Raw genomic sequence first — 20,680 nt, forward strand, 5'->3', positions numbered from 1 at the left:
TAATATTGTGCAGAATTTGTTACTTAGACAGTTATATGACTTCAGGACTTGATATTTCCTCAATGATTTAAATTTTTCTTTATCCTATAATGTGACTAACAAGCCAATCAATCATGCTCACATAAGTTTAACTTCCCTTTTATTTAAACAGCCAATGGATTTTTTTTTGTTTATTATTGAGTTAATTGAGGACTTGTATCAAAAATACTAAAATGAGCACATCACTACTGTCTCTTGTCAAAAGTCAATTAACTCAGTTAAGGAAATTGTGTACTTTTTACTTTTACATTTTTATATACAAATAAATGTGGATACTTTTTTTTACTTTCAATTAAGTGTGTTTGGCTGAATTGAGTAAATCTTTTGATATATTATCTGTACTTAAAGGGATAGTTCACCCAAAAATGAAAATTCTGTCATAATTTACTCACCCTCAAGTTGTTCCAAACCTGTATGAGTTCTTTGTTCTGCTGAACACAAAAGTTGCAAACATTCTTCAAAATATCTTCTTTTGTGTTCAGCAGAACAAAGAAACTCATACAGGTTTGGAACAACTTGAGGGTGAGTAAACGATGACAGAATTTTCATTTTTGGGTGAACTATCCCTTTAAGGCCTACAAATGATCAGTACATTTTACACCTCTACCTAATAATCAGAATAAAAAAATAAATAGAATATAATGTATGTAACAGTGCAATGTGCAATGATGAAGTGGTATTAATGCATATAGCTATAGTTAGAAAGTGATATGAAAGTGGTAATTAAGCTTGGATATACTGATAACAGCTATTATCATAGTCTGGCTGTTTTTAATCAAAATTTAAAAGATACGTATTAACGTATTAACGTTTTATTCGTGAGTTTCTCTTTAATATTTACATGTATTCCTACGCACGCTCCGCCTTCATACGCAGTGGGGTGGGGTCCAGTGAATCGAACCAATAAGAACATTTTAACGCGGGTACTGTACAGCTCTGCCCAATCAGAATTTAGTGTGAGCGTGCCTTCCGTACCACGCTCCTCCGACGTCACGCGCATTACTGTCCAATCGAATTTCCCGTGGCGTAGACACCGCCAAGCTCAGTTTTACAGACCCAGAGAGGGAGCAATTTCTACTGTGTGCGCTCGTATTCATTCAGCGCTAGACAGTTGAAGGCGGATGCAACCGACCGTAAGTGAGACCAGGGGGGGCTTTGAGTCCACGTAGACCGCATTGACCGATATTTTCTGTATCTATAGTTCATAATTGCATAAAGGAGCTGTCATTTATCTGCGTTTGAAAAAGATAAGATAGTTTGGCATGAAATAACTGCGTCTGCCAGCCAAACCGGACAGTAACCTCAACGTGTATCTTTGTCATCATTCATATTGGAATCCATGATCGTTAGTCTGTTAACCGTTAGTCCGGATTAATTATCACTCATGTGAAAGATTGAAACTGTCTGTCACAAATGGCTTGTGTTAGCCAGCAAGCTAACCCATGTCAAGTGCTTCTGTCAGTGCAGTGCAATGGGAAATCCGCACTGATCTTTGGTGATGGCTGGCCATTGCACGAAAAAGCACTGGTATACAACACTGGACGTGTAGTAAACAATAGTATGCAGATCCCAGTTTGATTTATATTAAAGCAGCTGAGATGACCTCGATTTGAGTGGAAGTTAGCTTACTAGCTCGCCTGGTCGCTAGCTTTTATCGTAACAGCTTTATTATGTTCGCTATGAATTGTTTTTGAAATACTTTTGAAGAATGAAACTGTTGTTGTGGTTAATTGTGCATAGCCGTGATGGGTTTATTAACAACCAGATTTAAAGTAGTTAAGGTCGTCATAAGGACCTGTCACCTCAGCTAGCAAGCTATTAAAGCATCACTGCATGTTGGTTTTGCTTTAGCTTCCATGTAAAATGGCTGCCAGGCATTAAACCCAAACCACCCTGCTTGTTACATTAGTTCTGATGACTTGGTAAACAATTATGCCCCATTTCGACAGACTATTTTCCATTTTTGAAGGATTTTCAGTCTGCTGTGGTGAACCAATGAATTGTGTTAGCCTCCAGCAGTATAGTGTTATGACTGTCAACTCTGTAGCTACATTTTAAAGAGGTCGTTTTTGTGTATTGTGCTTAAGATAAACTGCATAAACTCTTTATAAAACATTTTGATCATATGAATTCCTTTTTGAAAGCATGCATGATGATTTCACAGTTGCCATGCGTCTTTTATGTGCATGCTTCTAACATCCGCATCCATTTTGGGTTTTATGAATGTGCCATGATCTTACAAATCAAACATCTCTCAAGTGCAAGCTCGTTACAAAAGCTTGATCATTCACTGCACTTGAGATTTTATTTTTCTTATTATTTGATTTATCCTTGTTTCCTGTTTGAGAGATGGGGTTCAGACCTCCTCTTCCTCTGTCCTCTTGCTAACTGGCTATGCCAACAAAAAACAGCACCTAAGAAGGCAAAGGGCTTCAGGACTGTAAGTTCAGAGGAAAGTTTACACACTTCATTTCCAGATGGCCATTTAAATCCGATCCGTTCGCAAAACGGTACGAGCACATGCACAACACCCGACCTGATCGCATTTAAACAGGAGGGGCTCGTTTTGATCACATTTAGAACTGGGTTTCATTCCAAAACGTGTTTGAAAGGCAGCTAGCTAACTGGGCTAACACGCTTTTTTATAGTACATACTGCTCCGATTGTGCATTATGTTTGAAGCGGAAAATATCGACGAATAAAACGGTTCGTCGTTGTGCTTTTTTGTGTTTACATGCTTTTTTATAACTTAGGACATTGGACATGAATATTTACTATATTTTAGGGCCCATTGCTTTTGCTAAAAAGTTACTAAAAACGACAGGAACTGTTGCATACGGACGATTTAAAAAAGATTGCATGAGATTTTCGAGTGCACGTGTTGCAGTTTTTATGTTAAAGGGATGGAAAGATTCGTCGAGGTCTTTGTCTGGTAATATAAGCTGCATGAGTGCTGTGGAAGCAAATCGGCGGGCCTCGTTTTCATCACCTATGCTTATGTCTCTCAACCTAGTGAGCTTCCTACCTAGACCGCATTTTAAATAAGCAAACTCAAACCCCTTTAAGTGAATTGAGTGACAAAGAACCCAACTGTCTTTGCATTCACACTCTCACTGGTCTTGAAAGTGAGCTCGCCTCATTTTAGTCCATTTTACCTGTGACAGAGTGTCAGTTCATTTCTCATTCACACTAGCAAGAGTGTCAGAATATGAGATAATAAATGCAAGTATGATTTTGCCTTTTATACAACAATTCAATAAACAAATAATTAATATTGAGTAACTTGAGTTTTAGACACAAAAAGGGCAGTTTTTTGTTCTCTGCCAAACAAAAATAGTAAGAATCCAAAGCGTCACGCTTTGTATGTTTAGTAGTCTTTTACTGCAATAAAACATCCTGATGACCTCATGGTGGTTTTCAAGCATTCTGAGTGCCAGTCACAATTTTTTTGCACCATTTATTGTGAACATTTAGTTTCATAATTTATTGTGAACATTTGGATTCGTCATGGATGAATGCTTGCTCGCAGAGGGTTTAGGCAAACCTGAGGCCTATTCTAGACACCAGCCACTTCTGTTCATAGATGAAGAAACTACCTAAAACTGCGAGATGTACTTCTTTGAATTGAACAACTTCCCATTGATCTTTGCATACTTCTGGTGGATGTTGCAAATGAAAAGATTTGTGTTGTAACCTTGGTTACAGTGTTCAAGTGTATCCGTAGCTCATTGGCAAAACCAGTTTTCGATTCTTTTCCAGAGACGTTTTGTTGTGAAAATTTGGCTCAGGTTTTTCAGCTAGACCAAGCATCTATTCCTCAGCCCCAGGGATCATGGCCAAAGATGTGAGTATTCTCTAGCACTATGAGATGTAATTTACTGAAAATAGTGTAAGTCAATGAGTTTGAATGGTCATCTTGTTCTCCACAGGCTGGTCTGATTGAGGCCAATGGGGAGCTGAAGGTTTTCATTGATCAAAACTTGAGCCCTGGCAAAGGTAAGAAGAACATTCTGAAGATGGAAGATAACACAACTTATTTAAGATATTCAAAGATGTTAGACAGTTACAAAAACCCAGACACTTGCTTGACCTTAAATAGCACTGCATTAAGATGTCTTCTGTGAATACTACTCCTGCAGGTGTGCTGTCTTTAGTAACGGTGCATCCACAGTCTGTGACTGTTGGAAAACAGCTTTTGCCAAAAACACTGTGCCCTTCCAACGTGAACATCGCACCACATATGGTAAGCTATAAACACTAAAACATATAGATCACATAGGCTGCATTAACACTGCAGGTCTTGATGCACAATTCCTATCGTCTTGCGTGGCAGACGCAAAAGCACATATTCCATTCATATCGGCTTTATTTCCACATATGAATGAGGCCTGAAACCGTTCAGAGAATATTGGAATCCATGTGCTTTTTTTTTGTTGCTTACACGTTCATGTGTTATATCCGATCTCTGCCACATTTTAGGAAAAAATGGGAATTGGGTCACTTGAACAAATATAGGTAAATGCGGCTATTAGCGTTATTCACATGTCATGCAATTCCAGAGTTTTTCACGTTTTTTGTCCTGTCTGTCCGCACTGTTATTTAGCCATTGCTAATTGGATGTTTGTTCAGGTATCGTGGACAATTTCCAAAACTCTAAAATAGTTTATTTAATGTATTTAAGTTTTTCCACTTGCCCTTTATATATTTTCACTGGTCCCACCACAAAAAATAGCACGATACACTATTGTTCAAAAGTTTAGGGTCAGTAAGATTTAAAAAAAAAAAAAAAAAAAAAAAATTTTTGAAAGAAGTCTCTTATGCTACCAAAGCTGCATTTTTTTGATAAAAAATACATTGAAACAGTAATATTGTGAAATATTAAATGAGAAAACAGTTATTTTAAGTTAAGGCTGCACGATACAGGAAAAAGCTTACATTACGATATTTTGTTTTTCTTCGATATATATTGCGAATCTCATGTGTTCTGAACCGGGGTGCAGCTGCCCGTACAGATCACGGATCAACTACTGTCCCTATACTTGACATTGCACATCCTGCGATGTGACTATCGCGGATGCGCACATCGTGTTTCGATGCTAAAACGATATAGCGTGCAGCTATAAATTAAATGTGATTTTTATTCCTGTGATGGCAATGCTGAATTTTCAGCAGCCATTACTTTAGTGTCACATGATTCTTCAGAAATCATTCTAATATGCTGATTTGTTGCTCAAGAAACATTTATTCTTATTATTATCAGATGACAGACAGCATTGAAAACATCTGTGCTTTTTAAAGGGATAGTTCGCCCAAAAATGAGATTTTCTTTTCATCATTTACTCAGCCTCATGTTGTTCCGAACCCTTAAGTCTTTCGTTCATTTTTGAAGCACAAATGAATATATCTGAGAGATTTCTGTCCCCCCATTGACAGTCCACCCAACTACCACTTTGATGCTTCATGTGAATGAAAACCTAAATTCAATCTGTTCATAAAGCAATCGTGTCTCTTCAGAAAATTTGGACTGAAGCGCTCAATTTATATGAAGTAGTTTTACAAAATCCTTATGAACTGTTTGAAGCCTCACAGTGCTAGTTGCGTAGCTGTCTATGGAGGGACAGAAAGCTCTCAGATTTCATTAAAATATCTTCATTTGTGATCCGAAGATGAATGAACGTCTTACGGGTTTTGAAAGACGTGAGGCTGAGTAATTAAAGACAGCATTTTCATTTTTTGGTGAACTAACCCTTCATATTTATCTGGAAACTGATTTTTTTTTCTCTCCACAGGATTCTATGATAAATATAAAGGTCAAATGAACAGCTCATTATAAATGTCTTTACTGACACTTTTGATCAATTTAATGTGTCCTTGCAGAATAAGTGTTAATTTCATTCCAAAAACATTATATGCTAATGTACAGTATAGCAGAATAAAATTTTCACTACATTTTCTTTGCAGAATAGACCTTTTACACCTATACTGTTGCTCTATGACAGTTTTAACAATCATTGATGTCATTTGAGCAGAACATTACTGATTTAATATTTCAATATTCCATTTTAACTTAACCATCATAAGTCACTGTTGCAGTTTCAACAAAGCAAGGCATAAAACCCATATATACGATCAAGAAATGTAAGAGCGTTGAAACTAAATAACGCAAGCATTAGCAAAATGGGGCAAGTCGCACTTTCGTCAGCTGGCACGAAACGCTCACTCTGGGCCCGGGCCATCAGGCCATTTTTATTTTTGAGCCCTGGAAGTGACTTTAATTTACAACAACTAAGAGTAGCCAGGTGTCAGTATAGGAAGAGCTAATGGAAAACTTGAAGTGTTGCCTTTCAGGGCTTTCAGAATCAGGGCTTGTCGGGTGTCTTCCATGTCAGAGACTGAACAACTAAAAATTGTTGGCTCCTTTAACTGATGCTTGCTGTTTAGCCACCTGCATATTCACAGCTGCTATGTTGGTCATTCCTTGCCATATGTCAGTGAGAATAGGAACAGTGTCATTTATGTAACCAGCTTAAAAAACACATTAGCTTGCATTTGTCCTAGTTGAATAAATGTTTACCTTCCCTTAACATCAATGTGTTAACTCTTTTAGTTTAGATTTCATGATTGTAATGATCTGTTTAATATACTTCAGTATTTTATGATGTTTGCTGTATTATCTTCTAACCTGATCACCTCTCTATCACAGGTCATCAGCACACCTCAGAGGCCCAGTGGCTCCAATGTGATCCTAATGAACAGCCCACACACACCCAGCTCTCAGTTTATCACCCAGAGTCAACCATCAGAAGCGTCTCCATGGTCCTCGGGGTAAGTCGGCAGACTGCTTTATAATGTTATTACATTTCTCTTTACGAAATTAATTCGGTGGAACCAGGTGCTTTTCTGTCCTTGATTGCTTTGGATTTGTCTTAAAAAGGGTTAAAATGGTTTGTGTTGGTAGACTACAAACACGACCATCCACATAATTGCAATTAATTATTATAATAATAATAGTACATTCTAAGCACTACATCAGTAAATTAAAATGAATGGAGAGAAAAAAAAACGCAAGAGTTAAAGTAACAAAGTTGATAAAATGAACTTGGTATTAGTATTATTATTAGTATTAATTAGGGGTGTGACGAGATCTCGTGCCACGAGATCTCGCGAGACTAAACTGACGCGATTTCTCGTCGAGGTGAAAGCTGTCTTGTGTCATATTGTAATGACGAGTGTGAGGGTGAAGTTAGGATAGAATACGTTTACGTTATGCCTCCACTCTAGTTTGGCTTTTTATAGAAATAAAAACAATTGAATTCAGGTGGATAACAGTCACTTCAATTCCAACACGAGCGGTTCGAGCCGTACATAGTGCACAGTACATCACGTGTCGAGAAGACGAGCGCTCTCATTGAGCGTGTGTTACGAGTGTATGTTACATGTTAATGGACTCCGTGGCGGAGGATTCGTTGCGCAGCAGAGGCGTCTGACTTATATTTGAAAATGCGCGTTCAGTACCACCAGTACTATTTCCTGGGAATACTATTTCCAGAGTACACATGATCGCGAAATTCAAAGTGAAAGTAAACGCGAGCGCGCATTCAAATGCGATTTCAATACGTTACCAATGTTTGAAAGCCGCTCTCCCTGAGGCAAGCGAATATCTCCCAATATATAAGCTATCGCGTTGTAACCATCTCTTAGCTCCGTATCATGCTTGAAGAAAAATGTGGTCTCTATTTGCACTTTGAATATTGAGTACTTTGATTATGATGTTATGGTTATTGTTTGCACTTAATATCTATGATCAGTTTGTGGGAAGGAGTTCAGCTAGGAGGTCAAAAGAAGTCAACGTGCAGTTCTAAGGTCAGAAGAGACAGTCCTACAGAAGAGAAGCCAGTCATTTGAGTTTTTGGCAAAACCTTTACAGTGCTTGAGTATTGTTGTATTTTACTGCATAGGATAATTCATACTCAGAAAGTAGAACTGAAATGACATTCATTACAAGATGATGAGTTAAAATGTTTCAAATGCACCTGCAAACAATTTTTCTAGCCATGTATTTCATCATTGAGGATTTCTTAAAAATACTATGTAAAAATCTTCTCGTCTCGTTGTCGTGAACCCAATCTAGTATCTCGTCTCGTGAGATGTGTCTCGTCACACACTCGTAACACATAATATTAATATTATTATAAAAAATAGTAACAGTTTTTTTTACATGGGATCAATCAATACAAATATTATTTGGCGATAGTCCGAATATTTTAACTTTGCCTTGTATTCAAAATCATAGAGAGAAAAATATTTGCTTTGGTGGACACCAATTTTGTTTTCTTCTTAGAAGTACCATGGTACCACTAAATCATTTTATTATAAGGGAAATTCCTAAAAAGCAACAGCAAACCATTTCTTTTTTTTAATCATGATGTTAAATATCATGCGATGATTTGGTTTTTGTTTGGCTTTCCTTCAGGAAGAGGGGTAAAAAAGGGGAGAAAAATGGGAAAGGCCTCAGACATTTCTCCATGAAGGTTTGTGAGAAGGTCCAGCGGAAGGGTGTCACAACCTACAATGAGGTTGCTGATGAGCTTGTGGCTGAGTTCAGCTCTGGTGATAATCATATCTCCCCTAATGATGCGGTAAGCCTCTTCCTGTGGCCAGACATTGATCCAGCGCTTTGTTGAGTGCAGAAGAAGTGCAGCTTTTTGAATCGATTAAAAGGTTGCTTTTTCACATATATCTCATAATGAATAGTGCTTCACTTTCTGGGTTTGTTTCTTATCAGCATGTGTATGACCAGAAGAACATTCGACGGCGTGTGTACGATGCGCTCAATGTGCTGATGGCCATGAACATCATCTCCAAAGAGAAAAAGGAGATCAAATGGATTGGCCTTCCCACAAACTCTGCCCAGGAGTGCCAGAACCTGGAGGTGGGTGTACTGGTCCTTCATTACACTAATGTTTTTGAGATTTCCTATTAGACAATTAGTAGGGCAACTACTTAAAACTGTTTTTTTGTTTTGTTTTTTAAGGTGGAGAGACAAAGACGTTTGGAGAGAATCAAACAAAAACAGTCGCAACTTCAAGAACTAATTTTACAGGTCAGAAATTGCTCTTTTGTTTTATAAGAATTATTTTGTTGATGCACATTTGAAAATTAGTGTATTGTTTCAATTGCAGCAAATTGCCTTCAAGAACCTTGTACAGCGGAACCGCCAGAGAGAACAACAGACGAAAAGACCCCCACCTGCCAACTCGGTCATTCATCTGCCATTCATCATCGTCAACACCAGCAAGAAAACTGTCATTGACTGCAGCATCTCCAATGACAAGTATGATATCAATAGCCTAACTTGTAGGCTGTTGGTGGAATGACTTAAATATTAAAAAAAAACGATCCTCACTTAACACACCTTTTCTCATTACTTCCATATGTGGTCAGGTTTGAGTACCTCTTCAACTTTGATAGCATGTTCGAGATTCACGATGACATTGAGGTTTTGAAGCGCATGGGCATGGCTTGTGGTCTCGAGGTGGGCAAGTGCTCTGCTGAGGACCTGAAGACTGCCAGGAGCTTGGTGCCCAAAGCACTGGAGCCCTACGTCACAGGTTAGTACCAGTTGGCCATCAAATCAAAGTAGAGATGCACTGATAAAACAATTTTTTTGGCCTATTCCGATTTCTGATAAGGGTGACCTGTCGATACCGATTGTTGCAGATTCTGATTTTCTGATTTCAAAGAACTATATTTGTCAGCATATATGGGTTTTTTTTCTTTCATAAATCATAAGTAAAAAGTCTGTAATAAATTAACAAATAAACTAATTGCAAACAACAGCACAAATAAATGCAATAGAATAAAGAGAGCTATGAAATAAACACGGCTTTACATTTTTTAGGTGGGTCTAACAGTGTTATTATTCAGGGTATATTATTCAAATGTAAAATAACACTGGATATTCTTCATTGTAAAAATTAAATGTAATGCTTACAATTAAACTTATAAAACTTATTCAGTCAAGAGCAGAGTGTGATTGTCTTTGTCTTTTATTCTTTGAATATTAGGAATTTTAGACTGCTGTCACTTTAAGAGTTTATGCAGTGTTTAACTGAATACTTGCCAAGACGGGCATTTGGACATCATTTTTAATCTATTTAAATCAGTAAGCCACTTATTTTGGTACTTGCGACTCACACGACTTGTGTGCTCCACATATAGATCAGTGGTGTGTGAGCGTGAAACCTGTGGGAATGACTAAAATGATGAGTAATTCAAGCACTATTTAACCGGAGCGAATGAGACGAGTGAGTGAGGAGGCGGGTGTGTGTCACTTCGTCATTGGAAAGAGGAGAGCGAGAATGCGCATCTGATGTTCAGAAACGGAAAGACGTGATACTGACTGGTTGGTCACCAGTCCACATGTGGAAAAGCGGCCGATATCGGTCCCTGGCTGGTCGATTTGTGCATCTCTATATCAAAGTATATATGTGATCAAAAGATCAAATGTTTAATTTTAATACTTTTTGCATGCAGAAATGGCACAGGGGCCTATCAGTAATGTCTACATGACAGGGGCTTCGTCTGCCAATGGAGGCCGCTATCATGTTGGGAGGTGAGTTTCTGTTGTGCACTTTTCAGTTGTTCCATTAATAAAATGGATGGAAGTTGGAGGCAAGAGTAGTGACCAGTGAAATACAGTGACCACTGTGCACTATTCAACCATAGGCCATAACCTGGGATGCTTTGACTATCCTTAAAAGCAAGTTTAGTTGTATTAAATTGATGTTTTCTGCTAGAGATCAGTGTTGTCAAAAGTACCGACCGCGATACCAAGTAGGGACTGAAATATAAAAAATTACGCTTTGAGCAGAAATGTAAACAGCTCTGATTGCCCATTGTGCTCACACGCTCATCAAATATGTCTGTGATTAGATACAATGACCAGCTCTTCAAAAACATGTTATAAATATACATCAATGACGCTTTTCACAGAGCGCTTGCACAGATACACACGGGAGAGCGTTTGGATGCAGGCGCCTATCAGCCTACCTGTTTGCTGGTCGACGCCTGCTTGGGCTTTCAAACGCTCCTGCTTTCAGAGCACTGTCAAACACTTCCGTGCGTTGATCATTGTAGCCAATCGCAGACACATCCGATGAGCACAATGGCCAGTCAGAGGTGTTTACGATTCCAGCTCAACAGCGTTCAAAGCGTAACATTTTTAAAATTTCAGTACCGACTTGGTATCGCGGTCGGTACTTTTGACAACACTACTAGAGATGATGATAAATATAGTTCTGATATTACATTTGATTGTCTGGTTAATTGGCCGTGAGGGAAAATGATGGTTATACCAATCTTGTTATATATCCTTTTGAGCTTTATATCTTACAATCTCAAGGTTCACTGATCGGGAATTTTAAAAAGAATGTAATTGTTTTTCATGTCTATCCAAAACTGATTTTCTTTTTTGTCCCCTAAAAGATCAAGGCAGAATATTCATGTTTTTTTGTTTGTTTATAAAACATTAGATGGACACTTTGAAACTCCAAAAATCTTTGAGTACCATAAAATTAGTCCATGTGGTCCATATTCTTAGTATTCTTAGTTTTCTGAAGCCATCTGATAACTCTTTGTTCAGTGAATAAGGGCGTCAGTTTTGGCCACAAAGTTTTCTAAAGACTTGGAGCATAGCATGCATGCTCTTTGGACTCATTTTATGTTGTCTTGTTTCATTTTTGGAGTTTGACTCTCTGCTGTCCCTGTTCACTTTCATTATATGGATAAGAACAGCAACATTCAGCTAAATTTCTCGTGTTCCAAAAGGAGAAGAAAGTTAGTCGTAGAATTTTGGATTGACACAAGGGAGATCAGATAGCAATTTTAATTTTGGTGGACTGTCCCTTTTTTTTTTTCATCATGTTTCCCTTTTATTCGTTTCTCTGACAGTGACGGTGGGGCGGACGGCACGATGGCCTCAAGTTCTAACGACTCCCACTACAGCGGCTCTCGAGTCGAGACCCCGGTCTCTTACATGGGCGAGGACGATGAGGACGACGACGAATTTGACGAAAACGATGACGAGGACTAAGCCCAGCCCTCATTCAACCTGTCCATCATGCACAAGTTCTTCCAGCTGCCATGTCCGAGGATTGATCAACCACATCGTTCTTTTTACTCTTCTGCAACTCAGCGTTTCCTTCACTCTCTGTCTAAGAAGGGCATTGAAGAACATGGGCTTTAATGGGATGAGTTGTTTTCATCCTCGTCTTTCTGAGCTCAGGACAAGCACATCATCCTAGGCTGTGTGCTTTGCCTGCTGGGAATTCTTGTTTTCAGCTGAAGGACTTTGCTGAAGTTTAGAGGTGTCACTTTATTCCTTGTCGCAGCGCTCCTACTGGATGTTATCCGCTCTGTTCTGCGTGACCCTCTGAAACCTTCCCTCCTGAAGAAAACCCATCTTGCATACAGCCTTGCGTGCTGTTGAAAAATGTTGTGTGGATCTCTGTGTGAAGTAGTTCTCTTCTGTTTTTGAATGATCTTTTTTGTTTTTGAATGTGCTGGCTTGATTTGCATTCTAATGATTCGGAGACTAATGAATCGAAGAACCTACAAAGCCGGCTGCTATTTTTTGCCCCATGGAGGGCAGGTCTTTGGATGTGGACTCTTTTCGTATGCTGACCTGATAATTTCTTGCAGGCTTTTTTTGTAGAATCTCCTCCCGTGTGTGTGTTCGGCTCCTTGGCGTTCCGCAGAGCGCTACTTTTTTGGAGGACTCTGAGAAGTCAGTCTTTTTGTGTTTTGTGTTTTATTTTATTTTTTTATTTTTTATTTTATTTTTGGTTTCGGAACTTCATAGACCAACCTGTTCTAGAGACTCCAGAGAAACTTCAGTACCTTAAAGCAGTTATAGGAATATAAAAATGCTTTGTTACTTAACCACATGATATCAAGATTCGTTTCTCAGTAATAACTTGAAGCGTGTAAGATTATTGTTGTGTATTAAAAAAGATATGGTCTTTAGGTCTCTCTGGACTTCCCTTTGAAAATTTCCTTTAAAAAAAAAAACGGAATCCTTGTACTGACTCCTCAAAGTAACTTTTCTGTAATCTAATATAAGTTTCAAATTTAAATATAAAGAATGTTTTAAGAATTCAAACTCATTGTGTTTATTTGCGACACTAATGTAATACTACTAATTTCAATAAACTTTATTTTATATATGTGCCTAGTGTGACTAGATTTGCATTCAGGAAGTTGACATGGTCTAACATTTTCTATAGTGTTTGTGTTATTTGAGAATATTTGTATTCTTTTAGCATTCACTTGCCACACCTCGGCAAAAATGGTCAAAATATCAGGGAATGTTAAAGTTGGAGAAGTCGTGGAATTTTCTGTAATGATTATTTTTCTCGTATATGTTCTCCTCTGACATGTTTTATTGTGTTTTTTTTTTAATGCTCGTTGAGAGTTTTTCTGATTATTATTGGAAAAGTTTTGCAAATGTAGGATTTTTAGTCATGCGACAAAGTATGACAGAAGGGTCCCTGTGTGATCCAGAGTCAAACCCCCTCCAGGACTCCTTTCTCATTTTTTGGTTATACTGTTTGCAAAGGCTCTAAACAAGTCATCTTGGGAACTGTTTAGACAAGCCTAATGTCAGCATGTACATGTTAGCATGTATTGTTTTGTTTATCACTCATTCTTTGAGGACGAATCTTGTTAAAATTATTTATTTTTTACAGCTGGTCATATGCACTTCTTTTCAAAAGTTTGGGGTCTGTAAATTTTTTAAAGTCTCTTATGCTCACCAAGGCTGCATTTAAAGAAAATAAAAATACAGAAAAAAACTGTAATATTTTGAAATATTACAAGTTAAAATAACTATTTTCTATTTTAATTTATTTTAAAATAAATTGCATTCCTGTGATGACATAGCTGAATTTTCAGCATCATTACTCCAGTCTTCAGTCACATGATCCTCCAGAAGTCATTCTAATATGATGATTTGGTGCTCATCTCATTATAAATGAAAACAGTTGTGCTGGTTATTTTTGTGAAAACCGTGATGCCTTTATTTTCAGGATTCTTTGATTAGAAAGTTCAAGAAAACAGCATTTATTTGAAATGGAAAACTTTAGTAACAAATTAATAAGAATATATTTTTCAAAAATATCTGTTCAGAATTTCACAAAGTTTTCTATGGAAGCCTGTTTCCAACTCATACAACAGATTACAGTGAAATATCAGTCAAAATAAGAAAAAGGACATTTGCTTTGTGACAATTACGAGAAACTATGACACTGCATTTTACACTGAAGTGGAAAGCAGCTTCCATAGTTTTTAATATACACCAAAAAAAAAAATCATACATGTATCCCCGTTTTCATCCCTTTTTTGAGATCCTTTTTTTTATTGTCAGGAATTGTAGCGTTCAGCTGTCAGTCGTTGTAACTTTGCAGATGGCCAACAGGTGGAGCACTTTCCATTCAATATTGGGGCTGCTGGACTTATTTATTAAAGTATAATCTCCCATGTCATATACCATCATGTTGATGATTCACTCTCTTCTCCTTCTCTCTCATTTGGGCTCACTTCCTTGCAGTGGCGTGGTAGATCCTTACCTCCTCTTGTGGGATCTCTTCCAGCAATGTAACGTTGAAAACATTTTTGAAGTTTTCAATGAAACGCAGGTCAGATTGGAATCTCACCTGTTGGAAATGAGACCGAGAGCCAACATGTCTTATAAAAAAAGACTACCTCAGACCTCATACATTTAACTAAAATCAATGGTTAAATAAAAAATACACAGCCTGACCTTATTTGCCAATAGTACGGTGGTTCCTGGCTTGCAGAAGTACTGCATGGTGATCAGTAGATCTTCCAGAAAGTTGTGATGGTAGACCACGTCTGCACAGAGCACATAGTTGTAATGGTAGACAGAGCTGGGGAAGTTTCGCTTTGCATCCTGACCCCAGGTCAGAGCCGCCACCTGAGGTGTGTACCTGCAGCGGCCCCGTGTGTTACGCGAAAGGTTAAAGTTCAGATTTGACAAGACATCAGGCAGATCTGTGGCCGTGACCCAGGCACCTTGATGCGAGAAAATATGTAAAGAGTTTTGCAAATGAAATAAATTAAATCAAATAAGTAATTTAAAGTCAAATCAATTTGACCTTTCAACTTCACCTACATCATTGCACGAAAAAAGAAAAGAAAAAGAATGTAGTATGTAGGCTAGTTTACATAGGCCTACCCAGTAAACTTGCAACTATGGACACCAGTCCTGTTCCCGCTCCAAGTTCCAGCACAGCTTTATCTAGCATATCAACCTGTTCCCGGTTCTTCTCCAAATATCGGCAGAGAGTCACAGCCTGTGTGCACACATACACACACGTGCAATCTGAGCAAACAAGCTTTTCACAATTGAAATAGGCCTTAGTTAACCCAGGGTCATTCTCCACCCTGGGTTATCTTGTCATTTCGCATTACGTGCATTCCTAAACCCTGGGTTAAAGTCAACATGGAACAGAAGTTGCAATCGTCTTTTCTTCCCTATTGTGATGTATGGGCCTAAGTGAAATGGCTTCTCTAAGCAAAAAATGTATGGTGCCGAAAATATGCATATATAGATGCTTTTTGTAGAACACAAAAAAACAACAGATAGATCACTATGGGTATCACATACAGTTATGGTGTTCATATACAGTTAACTTCATATCAGAGGTTACTCTCCCAAAGGTCTCAGAAATGAGAGAAAAAAAGAAAACACCAGGAGAATATTTGGTAATGGTCCTTTCATGTCCATAAAAGGTTCAAGGTCCCCTCATGAGACCTTCAAATCCAGAATATATGGACAAATAAAAAAAGCGATAACCGGGTAGAAAAAGCCCTGATAATATCTGTTCTTACGCCTGGCCAGATGACGGCGCCAAAGGAGTCCAGGGATTCTCGGATGCTGATCTCCTGTCCGGTGAAGAAAAAAGTCTCGTTGCCAAGGGAGTAGAAGACACTGGGCTCCCAGGCATTGCGCCTGTTCAGTGCCTCCTTCTGCATGTCTCTACCCTCCAGATCCTCTGAAAGCACACCAATAAAAAATCATATTAATTTGTGGGATCTCATTTGTGTACGTTTTTTTGTACAATCTGCTTTTGCCCCACTGATGGTTAGGTTCATCCCAGCAAGCAATAGCCATCATTTCAGCGTCTCGGTTAACCTGGCTATGAGTAACCCACTTCTAGCCAAAATAACCTTGAATGTTGATTTTGCCAAAATAACTTGTGAGATGATATTCCATCATGTAGGCAAAGTCAAAAGTGACTACAAGGTTTTTGGTTTCATTTCTTTGGTTAAACGTCTAATCAATTTCCCCTGACAGCCCAAGATTTGCCTTGTTTTAGCCTAGACGTCAGGGCTGTGTTTGGACGGCTAATAGACCTGCGAAATTGCCTGCTGGGTGTGCTTATGTTTTTGTTTTTTCTCAAAAATCACATCATACGAATTTATACAAAATCACCAAATTGTAAAATAGTTAAATTTTCTCAGGAGATCGGTTAGTATAATCAAGTTTTATGTGTTTTGTCATTAGTGCCTCAGATCTACAAATCCTGTTTGGTAGTAAGATTTTTGTTGTTATTTATCTATAAAAAGTAAGGGAGGTTTTATTAGTCCTGCTATAACACCGATCAGGCATAACATTGTGACTGGTGAAGTGAATAACACTGATTATCTCTTCATCATGGCAGTGGGTGGGGATATATTAGGCTGCAAGTGAACATTTTGTCCTCAGAGTTGATGTGTTAGAAGCAGGAGGATTTGCGTAAGGATTAAACGAGTTTGACACGGGCCAAATTGTGACGGCTAGACGACTGGGTCAGAGCATCTCCAAAACTGCAGCTCTTGTGGGGTGTTCCCGGTCTGCAGTGGTCAGTATCTATCAAAAGTTCTCCAAGGAAGGAACAGTGGTGAACTAGCGACAGGGTCATGGGTGGCCAAGGCTCATTGATGCAAGTGGGGAGCGAAGGTTGGCCCGATCAAACAGACAAGCTCAAATTGCTTAAGAAGTTAATGCTGGTTCCGATAGAAAGGCGTCAGAATACAAAGTGCATCGCAGTTTGCATATGGGGCTGCATAGCCGCAGACCAGTCAGGATGCCCATGCTGACCCCTGTCCACCGCTGAAAGCGCCAACAGTGGGCACGTGAGCATCAGAACTGGACCACGAAGCAATGGAAGAAGGTGGCCTGGTCTGAGGAATCATGTTTTCTTTTACATCATGTGCATGGACGGGTGCATGTTTGTTTTCGCTTACCTGGGGAACATAGGGCACCAGGATGCACTATGGGAAGAAGGCAAGCCAGGAGAGGCAGTGTGATGCTTTGGGCAATGTTCTGGGAAACCTTGGGTCCTGGTTTGACACGTACCACCTACCTATGCATTGTTGCAGACCATGTGTACACCCTTTCATGAAAACGGTATTCCATGGTGGCTGTGGCCTCGTTCAGCAGGATAATGCGCCCTGCCACAAAGCAAAAAGGGTTCAGGAATGGTTTGAGAAGCACAACAATGAATTTGAGATGTTGACTTGGCCTCCAAATTCCCCAGATCTCAATCCAATTGAGTATCTGTGGGATGTGCTGAACAAACAAGTCTGATCCATGGAGGCCCACCTCGCAACTTACAGGATTTAAAGGATCTGCTGCTAACATCTTGGTGCCAGATACCATAGCACACCTTCAGGGGTCTGGTGGAGTCAATGCCTCGACGAGTCAGGGCTGTTTTGGCAGCAAAAGGGGGACCAACACAATTTTAGGATTCATAATGTTATGCCTGTTCGGTTTATACCATAATAGAAATAAAAAGCAAATATGTTACATAATAGATTTGAACAATAATAGACATTTTTATTCACAGATTTTTGGAGCACTGTCATACTGCTACCATATCTCAATTCCCTACTTATTTACCTTCCTCTGTGTTGTTTGGTGGTGGCTTGACAGGGTCTGGTTTCTTCATGATTCCTTTTTTCTGCACATTTAGACCTGGCCCTCCTTCTGTCTCCATTATGGAATCAAGTCCAAATGTCTTCACGCTCAGTACTGCCATCATGTTGGAAGATTCACATTTTGAATTCTCAATAAATTGCTTACCAGCCAAATGCCTTTCTCCAGTGCTTCCATATACAGTACATTTGGAATAGTTGTTGAATTGAATAGCACCCAAAAGCAAGCAAATTCCATTGGAAATAAATTTAACCCTAAACTAGTATCAGTAACTAACAGCAATAAAATCATACTTACTGTCACAAACACTTAGAGACACAAAAACAGACCTGATGCTTAACAGTAGACATCCTCGGGGCAAATACACTTTTATATAGCAGCATCCCTCTGCTCCTCCCATGGAAGCACTGTATTAAATGTGCAGTTAGTTAAGAGAGAGAGAGAGAGAGAGTTGCATGCTGCGTCAAAGCCATTTAATTCCACAGCTCTGAGTGCAATCCTTTCCTCAGGGATCACTGATCCCTCTCACTGGTTCCCGATTTTGTGGAAAACAGACAGATATGTAGACTGAGGGGGTTGAAGATGGCTGTAGGTATTTATGTTTGCCCACATGTTGATTTCACTATTAATTTTCTTATCATCCATGAAGGCATATCCCTTTTATCCCAGCCTGTGCATGGCTCTGGCAGATATACTGCGGCCTGTGGGATCTTGGAAGCTGAAGCTGGGGTCCAATAACCTGTTCAAGCACAAATGGTAAATAAATTAAGGATGACAAACATTTTACTGTCTGCAAGAGTAGGATGACCTTAAGGTCAATTTTAATAGCTGGGGTGAAATCAGAAATATCCTGAGACCAGACTGACATAGAAAATATGATGTCTGAAATACTAAAGTAATAAAGCTTGGGATATTACCATGGGTAAGGGGTGTTTGTGGTGTGCCTAAAACCCATTTATAAAATGGCGTCAACATTAAAATGACAGAGTATTCACAATGTTCAATAAAAAAGTATGCACATCCGAATGATGTCCAACAGGTGTAGGATCAAAACGAAAGTTAAAATAAAACAGCAATGTTTAGATCATTTGAGCGATAATATCAAGTGGTCAACTCAGCATTGTTGTATCAGGGTTGAAACATCTGTACCATCTAAAGAAAATACAAAAACGTTATGGCTTTCTCACCATTAGTGCAATACGGTAGTTTTTGGTTATGAAACAACATTCTAAAGCATGTATATATTTAGCTATAGGGGTAGCAAGAGGCCACATGACGAGTATTAATTTCTGACTGAAATGGCTGGAGTGGATTTGCTTTAGTCACTGCAAATCCTTCACTGACACTCAGTAGCGAAAACACAGCTGCTGAGGTAAAATGGAAAACTGACTCAGCCACGACGAACAATGTATTGTGTATTGTGCATGCCAAAGTAAGCTTTAACCCCACATCCCAGAGTGAATGTCGGACAAAGTGAGAGAGACGGTGTTAATCTTTAGATATTCTGATAGTAATATCTATAGGAACCATTCTGGAAAATCTTTGGCTTTAAAGATTCTAGTAGATCATAGGAGCACCTGATCCTCAGCATCCACAGTATGGCCATAATCCTTAAGTGGTGGGAACTAAGCATATCTGTACTAAAGTTCATATTCAAAGGTGATGCGTGTTATTTTCTTGTTAGAATTGTTAAAATATCAGTAAGGCATTTGTAGTTTGATTTCGAGTAGCGAGAAGTGATATTTTCTTTAATGACCCTACAAGTTTGATTAAATCAACAAAATATGAGGAATATATAACATATAAGGGAAGAAAAAAAAACTCTAAATCTGTCTAACAACATAATTTGGCAAACTACAGGTTTTCTTTTACAAAAAGTTTATTAAAAAAAGCTCACAGGATACACTGGCTACAACATAATCAGTTACACATTTTTGTTGGTTCTCTCTTGTTTTGGCATGTGTTCATAATTTATTTGTACAATGACCTGGTCAGAAATTTTATCTGCAGTTGGACATGTTTCATTGCTTTCACAAAAAAAACTATTGGCTACATGCACAACTACATAATATGCTTACAAATAATTTAACAAATGTTTAATAATATTTGAATAAAAGGTGATGCCAATTTTTCTAGGCCAGGCATGACATTTGGTCATTACTGTGTCACTTAAAAATGTATTAATACTTAAAAAAATCCTACTTATAAAAAGCAGAATGTGATTCAGCTTCATGTTTTCATATGAACAAGCTGATAATAACCACTGATGTCTTCTTGACTCACTATTTTTATTTTTAATGTGAAGTCAAAAGTTATTTAGCAAGTCTGTTTGGTGATGCTAGTGGCACAGAAATGACACACTTTACCTTTAAAACTTCATGCACTTAGGTTTCCACATTTTGTACATTATGATTGTCCCAGGCTCCACCAGTGGCTTCACAACAAATGCGTCTGTCAGACCAAGTGGCTCTCTCTATATCCCATAGATGATGCATAGAAAGATGGGAATCCTGGCATTCCTGGACAGATGATGGGATGGAAAACAGCCTGCATGGTAGGCTCATGGTGATGAGAGCTATTAGCGTACAAGCGCCTGGCTAAAGCCTCTGTGAAGCTTTAGCGAAAAGCTCTGTGAGGATT

At 38.6% G+C, this 20,680-nt stretch overlaps 2 protein-coding genes across 6 annotated transcripts; one reads left to right on the plus strand and one right to left on the minus strand.

Annotated features, from left to right (window-relative positions):
- The first annotated feature begins 1,074 nt into the window (after positions 1-1,074).
- Positions 1,075-13,976, plus strand: tfdp1a (transcription factor Dp-1, a). Of its 3 annotated transcripts, none has more exons than XM_079821089.1 (12): positions 1,075-1,172; positions 3,799-3,883; positions 3,969-4,035; positions 4,179-4,282; positions 6,743-6,864; positions 8,513-8,678; positions 8,825-8,971; positions 9,074-9,142; positions 9,222-9,373; positions 9,484-9,650; positions 10,576-10,654; positions 11,992-13,976. In XM_079821089.1, the coding sequence occupies exons 2-12, from the start codon at positions 3,872-3,874 to the stop codon at positions 12,131-12,133; spliced, it is 1,227 nt and encodes a 408-aa protein (XP_079677215.1). In that variant the 5' UTR covers positions 1,075-1,172; positions 3,799-3,871; the 3' UTR covers positions 12,134-13,976. The 3 variants fall into 3 exon arrangements, with proteins under 3 accessions (XP_079677215.1, XP_079677216.1, XP_079677217.1); XM_079821090.1 differs by lacking the exon at positions 1,075-1,172 and adding an exon at positions 2,423-2,479; XM_079821091.1 differs by lacking the exon at positions 1,075-1,172 and adding an exon at positions 2,430-2,549.
- Positions 13,977-14,097: 121 nt separating this feature from the next.
- On the minus strand, positions 14,098-20,616 carry mettl21cb (methyltransferase 21C, AARS1 lysine b). Of its 3 annotated transcripts, XM_079821398.1 has the most exons (8): positions 18,338-18,446; positions 18,005-18,136; positions 17,720-17,812; positions 17,469-17,556; positions 15,952-16,115; positions 15,296-15,413; positions 14,861-15,132; positions 14,098-14,753 (listed from the first exon to the last, which is right to left on the minus strand). In XM_079821398.1, exons 4-8 carry the CDS (start codon positions 17,503-17,505, stop codon positions 14,634-14,636), a joined length of 711 nt encoding a protein of 236 aa, XP_079677524.1. In that variant the 5' UTR covers positions 17,506-17,556; positions 17,720-17,812; positions 18,005-18,136; positions 18,338-18,446; the 3' UTR covers positions 14,098-14,633. The 3 variants fall into 3 exon arrangements, with proteins under 3 accessions (XP_079677524.1, XP_079677522.1, XP_079677523.1); XM_079821396.1 differs by lacking the exons at positions 17,469-17,556; positions 17,720-17,812 and adding an exon at positions 20,407-20,616 and having other exon boundaries at positions 18,338-18,779; XM_079821397.1 differs by having other exon boundaries at positions 17,469-17,812; positions 18,338-18,415.
- Between the last annotated feature and the right edge of the window lie 64 nt (positions 20,617-20,680).

This window comes from Gobio gobio (assembly GCF_949357685.1).
Source record: "Gobio gobio genome assembly, chromosome: 7".
Classification (NCBI taxonomy): Eukaryota; Metazoa; Chordata; class Actinopteri; order Cypriniformes; family Gobionidae; genus Gobio; species Gobio gobio.